Raw genomic sequence first — 9,780 nt, forward strand, 5'->3', positions numbered from 1 at the left:
ATTGTTGTTGACTATGCATGCATATATAAAGTTGATTTATGATACCTGTCTCGAGTTCAGATTTACAATGTGTGAAGAAGGAAATTAAGAAACAGTTTAGATGCAACGTCCAGTGACTGGACTGATAGGATTTAGTATTTGGAAGGAGAAGATTGCTTGCTTTTTTAATAATTTTTTAAGGGGATAAATTCTACTCTAGGGCCCAACAGAAGACCATCAATTTCAAGATAAATACGTGGCACAGATCAGCCTCCTTCACGGAGCGGTCTCGGGTCAGCTGGCCGTCAGGTGCTCTGTTGAGCTTGAGTGTTACTGCTAATTACATACTGTAAAGGAGTTTGGCTGGGCCCTGCCACAAAGCTGTTGGTGTCTATAAAGTTTGGTACACTTGATACTGGTTTTTATATCTGGCAGTTAACAAGAATCTGGGCTTCTACCAACTTACTCGCTGTTCAGAATTCAAAAGGGCCCTTAAATAGAGCCCCTCTTTCCCCCTGAGTTCTGAACTGATTGAAATATAGGACAAAAGAGGAAAGGAAAATGGAGCTGAAAATATCACTGTTGGTACTGACAAAGCTTATATTGGAGAATGTGGATCTTTTTTTTTTTTGAGACAGGGTCTTGCTCTGTTACCCAGGCCAGAGTGCATTGGCACAATCAGGGGTCACTGCTGCCTTGACCTCCTGGGCTCAAGTGATCCTCCCACATCAGCTTCCTGAGTACCTGGGACTATAGGCCTGCACCATCATGTCCAGCTAATTTTTATTTTTTATTTTTGTAGAGATGAGGTCTCACTATGTTGCCCAGGCTGGTCTCAAACTCCTGGGCTCAAGCAGTCCTCCCACTTTGACCTCCCAAAATGATGGGATGGGATCACACCCAAAATGATGGATGTGAGCCACCACACTTGGCTGAGAATGTGGATTTTGTTTGTAGGCAGGTGGGGTCCTACTCTTGTGCCTGGGAATTACAGAAGCATTCTTGCACAGTCCTGGACAGCTCTGGCCAAGCCTAGCCCGCTGCCATTGCTGTGGCTGCCATGAGGGCGGCACGGAGGAGCGGAGTTGACACGTCTTCTCTGGTGGGCTCTGCCCAGAGCAGAAGAGGACAGGCAGGGCAGTGATGCCAGCTCTGCCCCTGCCTCACAAGTCCTGGTAGTCACCCCTCTCTGGAGAGGAAGGCTCCCACCAACAGAGCACCTCACAATAGAAACACCACAAGAGGAAAGAAGTGTGGTTCTGCCCTCACCTAGTTCACACCCAGGTAGCTGTGTTCAGAAAGCTGCCCATGTTATCAAAGCTGGCACAGGTGTCTAGGCACTCCCAGAGGGTTTATAATGACGGGATTCATTTCTTTGAGGCAAGAGCTGTCCCAGGTGGCCTTTTTAGTTTGACTCCATGTATTGCTGTTCCAACACATTTATCTTACTGTAGTCCTTACCTTATCAGAGCCTGTGGCTTGCTGGAATAGGAGAGAAATCAGATTTTATATTATCATCAACTTAGTGATAAGAAGTAAGGGAGAAACTTACCCCTCAGGGCACAAGAGGCTGAGTTTTTTGTTTTCTAAGATTACGCAAGTCTCGCAGGTGTGTTTGTTTGCAGGGAACACAGTGCTAGGCTGTTCCTGGATGACATTCTGCGGTCGCGGTTTCTGTCGTGGTTTTGCCCGTGGCAGAGCAGCTCCCTGGCTGTGATCTATTGAAAGTCAGCCCTGGGCACAAGGGGTTAGCGTTAAGGTTAGGGCTAGCGTTACACAAATGTGTTAGCTAGAAAGTGTACCATTTTATCTGTAAATGGAACAAAACCCGTCTCCTCCCTTCGCTCAGCGCATCCTGCCCTCCCATGGGAACCTGTTGCCTGTGTTTCATATGCATCCTTCTAGAGTCTTTAAGCATATATCATTAATTTTTACTTATGTGTATATTTTCTTTATCTTTCAGAGTTCTAATTTGAGAACAGCATTCCTCCAGCAGACAGTTAGGTGGCTTTTCTGTTTCCTGCTGTTTCTAGTGGTGTAGTACACATTTTTCCTGCCAGGAGCAGTTGAAAGTGCCTTGGTTGGTCTTTCTCTTCTTCACCCCCTCTTCCCCCTGGGCAAACGTGAATGCAGAGACCCTGGAGAAAAGGTGTGCCACGAAGGGGGGCCGTTCCACCCCACACCGAGCCTCTGCCCTAAGGGCAGGACAGGAGTGGGTAGAAGGGAGGCTGACCAGGAGCCAGAGTCTGGTGCCAACTCTTAAGGTAGAAATTCGAGCTCCTGTCCCTTGGGTGAGTCCCACATCCCACCTAGTGGCACCTCTGGGTTTGTGGATTCCTTGGATGGGGAGGTTTCCGTTTAAATGCATCCTTATTTAGAAAGATGGCCCATTTGAGAATGAATGCTCTTTTTCTTCAATGACTCCAGATAAGGCCCCATTGGAAATAAAAGTTAAAACACTTTATTTATTTGGCTTTTATTTTAGGCTCAGCAGGTACATGTGCAGGTTTGTTACATGAGTAAATTACATGTTGCTGGGATTTGGGGTACAGCTGATCTCATCACCCAGGTAGTGAGCACAATCCTGAGAGTTAGTTTTCAAACCTTGCCCCTCCCACCCTCCCCCTGCCAATAGTTCCCAGTATCTGTTATTCTGATCTTTGTGTCCTTGAGTGCTCAGTGTTTAGCTTCCACTTAGAAGTGACAGCATGTGGTATTTGGTTTTATTTTCCCGTGTTAATTCGCTTGGGATGATGGCCTCCAGTACATCCATGTGGCTACAAAGGCCGTGCTTTTGTTCTTTTTTATGGTTTCATAGTGTTCCATTGTATATATGTACCACATTGTCCTTATCCAGTTCATGCTGATGGGCACTTGGGTTGATTCCATGGCTTTGCTATTGTGAATAGTGCTGCCATGAACATATGAGTACATATGTCTTTTTCGTAGAACGATTTATTTTCTTTTGCGTATAGTATTGCTGGGTCAAATGGTAGTTCTGTTTGAAGTTCTGGAGAAACCTCCAAACTGCTTTTCACAGGGGCTAATTTACATTCCCACCAACACATACAAAGATTTTTTTGTTTTTGAGACAAGGTCTTGCTTTGTCGCCCAGGCTCACTGCAGCTTCGACCTCCTGGGCTCAGGTTCTCCTCCTGCCTTAAGTCTCCCAAGCAGCTGGGACTACGGACACACGCCACCACACTTGGCTAATTTAAGGAAAAGGTCCCGCAGAGCTGAACAGTCAAGATGTGTGACTTCACCGAAGACCAGACCGCAGAGTTCAAGGAGGCCTTCCAGCTGTTTGACCGAACAGGTGACGGCAAGATCCTGTACAGCCAGTGTGGGGACGTGATGAGGGCCCTGGGCCAGAACCCTACCAACGCCGAGGTGCTCAAGGTCCTGGGGAACCCCAAGAGTGATGAGATGAATGTGAAGGTGCTGGACTTTGAGCACTTTCTGCCCATGCTGCAGACAGTGGCCAAGAACAAGGACCAGGGCACCTATGAGGATTATGTCGAAGGACTTCGGGTGTTTGACAAGGAAGGAAATGGCACCGTCATGGGTGCTGAAATCCGGCATGTTCTTGTCACACTGGGTGAGAAGATGACAGAGGAAGAAGTAGAGATGCTGGTGGCAGGGCACGAGGACAGCAGTGGTTGTATCAACTATGAAGAGCTCGTCCGCATGGTGCTGAATGGCTGAGGACCCTCCCAGTCTCCCGACTCCGTGCCTTTCCCTGTGTGAATTTTGTATCTAGCCTGCAGTTTCCCTAGGCTCTCTTGTCTCAGCACCTTTCCCATCTTGTCTCTCTTGGATGATGTTTGCCGTCAGCATTCACCAAATAAACTTGCTCTCTGGGCAAAAAAAAAAAAAAAAAAAAAAAATTTTTTTTGTAGAGACAGGGTCTCACTTTGTTGCCCAGGCTGGTCTTGAACTCCTGGCCTCAAACACTCCTCCCACCTTGGCCTCCCAAGGTGCTGGAATTATAAGCGTGAGCCAACATGCCCAGCCTTGTGATTTTAATTTGCATGAAAATGGTTTTGATTTTGTGATAGATACTATAGCATTAAATGTAAAAAGGCCCAGGACATGTGGCTCTTGTAAGGCACCTGCTTCCACCTCAGCCGTCTTTGTCAGCAGCTTCCTGTTATGTGGCTTGTGGCTCTGGCCTGAAGCTCAGCATCTTCAGCCCTTGCCTTATCCCCAGTGTGATTTTCTTACATCTTGGCAAATGCCTATGCTTTCCCCCACATTGCCGCCATGTGTCCAGGCCATCTTACTTGGTGTGACGCCCTGTGTATTGAGGAGTCTCCCAGCCAGCACCCCTGACCCTGCTATACCTTGTATACCGATGCCTGTCGCATACCCAGACCAACCTGGTGATGAGAGGGTTTAACAACTTTGTAGATTGGGTGCGGTGGCTCACGTCTGTAATCCCAGCACTTTGGGAGGCCGAGGCAGGCAGATTACTTGAGGTCAGGCATTTGAGACCAGCCTGGCCAGCATGACGAAACCCCATCTCTACTGAAAATACAAAAATTAGCCGAGTGTGGTGGCACACACCTGTAATCCCAGCTACTTGGGAGGCTGAGGTACGAGAATCACTTGAACTTGGGAGACAGAGGTTGCAGTGAGCTGAGATCGCGCCACTGCACTCCAGCCTGGGCAACAGAGCAAGGCTCTGTCTCGAAAAAGAAAACACCTTTGTATTAATAACTCAACCAGTGGGTAGAGCTGTGACCGGCCATCAGCTGAGACCTTTCCGGAGCTCCAAACCCAGACTTCCTGGCCTCCCCATGAATGACAGGTTCACCAGATTTGTGTCCAAATCGGGCTCAACTTTTCCTCCACACAGGTGGTCTCCCCTCCTGAATTTCCTATCTCGGTGAAAGACACTCCAGGGAACACCTGGGAAGCCTCAGGTTTTTCTATGTCCTTTGCCTGGTTATGGGATCGGAAAGAGCTTCCTCCCTTCCTGCCCATGTTGCTGTTGTTTCTGTGTGTATTTAGGCTCTCCATAGTTCTCTCCTGGCTTAATGTCACATTTCCTAATTGATCTTAAAGCTCTTACCTTACTGGTCATTTGTCACATGGGACCTGAAGTGGCCTTTCTGGTTGTGTCTTGTTTATTTGTACCCTTCATGTTCCAGGAAGGACTCAGGTGTCTTACAGGCATCCGATCATATTACCCTCTTGCTCAACACCGTCATCACCTTAGGGTGAAGTGGTTTTCATCTTGTGCAAGCGTCCCTGCTTGTTAAAAAGCTGGCAAGGCCAGACGCAGTGGCTCACACCTGTAATCCAAGCACTTTGGGAGGCAGAGGCAGGCGGATCACAACGTCAGGAGTTCGAGACCAGCCTGACCAATATGATGAAACCCTGCCTCTACTAAAAATACAAAAATTAGCCAGGCATGGTGGCGGGCACCTGTAATCCTGGCTACTCAGGAGGCTGAGGCAGAAGAAGCCCTTGAACCCGGGAGGCAGAGGTTGCAGTGAGCCGAGATCATGCCACTACACTCCAGCCTGGGCAACAGTATGAGACTCCGTCTCAAAAAAAAAAGAGTGGGCCATAGCAGCCTCTTCCCCATCTGATGGGGATGTGCCTCTGGCTTGGGCCTCCATCGCCTCTCCAGTCCCCTGACTGACGTATTGCCTCAAGGGTTCCATTGTGGGCATTTGAACCTCTGTTGAGGTCAAGGGGCCCTACCTTCCTTACCCACATGCACCCTGCACAGCCTGCCCAGCCACAGTGCTCTGTGTTAGTCCATGTGAGTAGGGAGAGAAGAAGGGGTTGGCAGAAATGGCCTCATCTTCGGGGGCTCACTGGTAGCCTCTGCTGGGGTCTAGCCCCGACACTTACTTTCTGCCCCTCACTGGCCCACACACCCCTGCCCCATCCTGCTGCTATCTCTACTTAGAGCAGCATTTTCCAAAGCCTATGCCCACAAATGCCCATCCCGCAGGATTTCCCTGCCCCACAGCCAAACAGCCTGGGAGTTAATAAGCTTGTGAACTGCCGTACAGTGAGATTCCCAGCCCAGCAGCACAACATGAGACTCCCGAGAAGTCCCAGGGGAGAACTGTTACCCTTGCTGAACCCAGTCAGTCTCCAGTTAGGTTGGACCCAGGAACACTTTCCTTACCTGACACCTCCTGCTGGTTTCTCTTAGAAAGTCCCCATCCTGCTAGTCACCAAGAGCTGTCCCAGGCTTGGTGTGGCCCCCACTGCCCACCTGCCCACATCATGACACCAGCCAGAGGGAGCAGCTGCTCTGGGAGGCAGGCCCCAGGCCCTCCTGTGGCTGAGAGGGGATGGATGGAGGCAGAAATGCAGCTGCTTCACCTTGGCTTAGGTAGACATTTATCCATCCTACCCAAAGATTCCAGAGAACCTAGAAGGGAGCCTGGCACAAGGCAAGTGCTCAGTGAGTGATTGACAGGTTGCTACATTAGTTGTTCCACTGTTCTTCACCAGCACCCTAAAAAGGGTTGCCCCTGAATTTGACCCAGCCTTCTTCAGATGGGAGAACACCACCCACCCATGCACACCTCCACGGACGGGATACCACCATGTACATTCGCAGGTCCATTGTGATTGGGAGCACAGTCCTTTTTCTGATGCCCCAGGCCTGCTAGGCCTTTCCCTGGGCTCTCAGCCTGAAATCCTAGAAAGCAGACAGCACTCAGTTGGGCTGGAGTGGGCTGCGGTCAGAGCCTCCGTAGCAGGGGGAGTCCACCCTGTATTCAGAACCCATTGTTAGCTCAGTGAAGGAAATTCTTCTGACTGTGATTGGTGATCCTGACTGTGATGGATGGTTTTGGGGCTTGTGATTGTTGATGTCTTTGTTGTAGGGCTGTCTGTTGCACTGTAGGTTGCTTAGCAGCATTCTTGGCCATCCTCCATTAGATGCCAGTAGCGCTACTCCCACTTTTAACAACCCAAAATGTCTCCAGACATTGTCAGATATCCCCTGTGGGCAAAATCACTCACAGCTGAGAAGCACTAGAGGGAAAGGAAACATGGCTAGTGCACAGTGTGGAAAATGCTGCCACGCATGCTGCGGAGAACTCGGAATGCTGAGGAAAATCAGTGCCAGCCCATGCTCCCAGAGGGGAGGGTAGACGATGAGCCTGGAGATGGTCCCTGAGAACATGGAAGGCCAGGGAAGATCGGAGCTATCCTGGAGGATGGGGAGTGAAAGAGGCTGAAGGGAGCGAGGGGCCAGCAAGGAGAGGAACTGGTGACTGGAGCCTTGAGGGGGCCTGAGATGAGACTGAGCACATGCGATTTTTACAAAGACCCTTGTGCTGAGTGTAGAAAGAGGGCTGGAGGAGAGACCTGAAGCAGGGCAAATGCGGGTTTGGGACCCAACTGCCTGATTAGATTCTTGTTCTAGGGGAAGTTGCTCAGCCCCTGTGTTTGTGCATCTGAAAGTGGAAATGACAGTGCATGAAATGAGTTAATATGTGTAAAGTCCTTACAATGGTGTTCCTGGTGACTAGTGAGCCCTCCATAAATATGAGTGAGTACATCCTTATTAAGCTAACGTGGTAGTTCAAAGGAGAGAAGAAGTCCTGAACGAAGCCCCTGGCACAGGGATTAGAGAGAAGGTAGCAGCTGTAGGATGGAATCAGTAGGACCTGATACTTTGGGGGATGTAGAGAGTGAGGAGGCCGCTCCTTTCCTTTTCTTTTCTTTTCTTTTCTTTTCTTTTCTTTTCTTTTCTTCTCTTTTCTTCTCTTTTCTCTTTTCTTTTCTCTTCTCTTGTCTCTTCTGTCTTGTCTCTTCTCTTCTCTTCTCTTCTTTTCTTTTCGAGATGGAGTCTGGCTCTGTCGCCCAGGGTGGAGTGCAGCAGTGTGATCTCTGCTCACTGTAACCTCCGCCTCCCAGATTCAAGCGATTCTCCTGCCTCAGTCTCCCAAGTAGCTGGGATCACAGGCATGAGCCACTGCTCCCATCCATGCTAATATTTTAGTATGGCTGTGTCCTTACTTGACCCATATGACTTGTTATCTTAGCTTCTTGGTCTCTGTAATGTGTTAAATGAATATTTTTTTTCTTTTTTGATACAAGGTCTCACTTTGTTGCCCAGGCTGGAGTGCAATGGTGTGATCTTGGCTCACTACAGCCTCAACCTCCTAGGCTGAAGCAATCCTCTCACCTCAGCCTCCCGAGTAACTGAGACCACAGGCACACGCCATCATGCCCCGCTAATTTTTTGTTTTTTTTTAGAGATAGGGTTTCATCATGTTGCTCTGGCTGGTCTCAGACTCCTGGGCTCAAGTGATCCTCCTGCCTCAGCCTCCCAAAGTGTTGGGAGTACAGGCGTGAATGAACCTCTGTGCCCAGCTAGATGAATAATTTAGATGACATTTCAAACTTGCTTTCTAAACTCACTATTTAAGCCAACAACAGGAATAGGTAATTTCTTTATTAAAACAATCAAGGGTTAAAAAGTATAAAAACATATATGCATGATCTGAGCCATTTTTTAAATTTAAATTTAAATTTTGTTTGTTTTTTTGAGATGGAATTTTGCTCTGTCACCCAGGCTGGAGTGCAGTGGTGTGATCGTAGCTCACTGCAAGCTCCGCCTCCTGGGTTCAAGCGATTCTCCTGCCTCAGCCTCCCGAGTAGCTGTGACTGCAGGTGTGCACCACCACACCCAGCTAATTTTTTGTATTTTTAATAGAGATGGAGTGTCACCATGTTGGCCATGCTGGTCTGGAACTCCTGACCTCAAGTGATTTGCCCGCCTCAGCCTCCCAAAGTGCTGGGTTTACAGGCTGGGGCCACTGTGCCTGGCTGATCTGCGCCATTTAAAAGTGGTGCTTGGCTGGGCACGGTTTGACTGGGTTGAACCCCGTAGGCAGAGGTTGCAGTGAGCTGAGATCGTGCCACTGCACGCCAGACTGGGTGACAGAACGAGACTATGTCTCAAAAAAAAAAGTTATGGACCAGAGTTGGGTTTCTCCAAGTTTATTGTGCAGGCATGTCCGCTGGGGACCTGGCTGAAGTGCAGGTTCTGGTTCAGGAGGTCTGGGACGGTACCCAAAATTCTGCATTTTCAATGAGATCTGGATGATGCTGCTTATCTGAGGAGCACACTTTGAGTAGCAGGGGGCTGCAGAGTCCAGAAATAAACCTAAGGAGAGTTGTATACCTAGCAGACAATGGAGGTAGGAAAGGGGTGGTTTATTTCATGGGTCACGGAGTCAGATGCTGTCAGGGCTAGGAAGTGTGTGAAGCAGCTGGTGTCAGGCTGTAGGGAGCTCTGGGGCCTGAAGATGATGTTTCTTCCACCTTAGTGTTCACGTTCAAATTTAAAAAGGAAGAACAAAAAGGAGGTGAAGAAAAAGAGAGGGAGGAAGCAAGATGTACTGATGGAAGCATTTTGAGGTGCTACTGGATGGCCTGGGTGGGACTTACATGGCACAGCATAACTGGCTCTCAGGGAACAAGAAAACAAAGTTGCATGCGTCACTCACACCGCAGAGGAAAACAGCATGAACTCCAGAAGGATGAAATCTCTAAACGTAAAAAATAAAGCTATGAAAATGTTAGAAGAATTGAGAGAATGTGTGTATCACCTTGAGGTAGGTGACCTTCTGAAGCAGGACTGCAATCCATGAAAACAATCTGGTATCACATAAGGCATGAAGGCAAAGTCAAAAAGCAGGTCATGTCTATGAAAAATAATGGGCAATATCACTAAAATTTAAGAAAGTAAACTGTTTTCGGCCGGGTGCGGTGGCTCACGCCTGTAATCCCAGCACTTTGGGAGGCTGAGGCGGG

The 9,780-nt window shown here is 48.7% G+C and overlaps 2 protein-coding genes across 2 annotated transcripts in view; both read left to right on the top strand.

Moving 5' to 3' along the window:
- ARMC9 (armadillo repeat containing 9) overlaps window positions 1–9,780 on the top strand; it is a 197,676-nt gene that overhangs the window by 50,161 nt on the left and 137,735 nt on the right. The gene's annotated exons all lie outside the window — the stretch shown is intronic.
- On the top strand, window positions 3,198–3,866 carry LOC105518835 (myosin light polypeptide 6). The gene has a single exon (XM_011951989.1). It carries the CDS (start codon window positions 3,229–3,231, stop codon window positions 3,682–3,684), a length of 456 nt encoding a protein of 151 aa, XP_011807379.1. The 5' UTR covers window positions 3,198–3,228; the 3' UTR covers window positions 3,685–3,866.

This window comes from Colobus angolensis, unplaced genomic scaffold (assembly GCF_000951035.1).
Source record: "Colobus angolensis palliatus isolate OR3802 unplaced genomic scaffold, Cang.pa_1.0 Scaffold33, whole genome shotgun sequence".
Lineage (NCBI taxonomy): Eukaryota > Metazoa > Chordata > Mammalia > Primates > Cercopithecidae > Colobus > Colobus angolensis.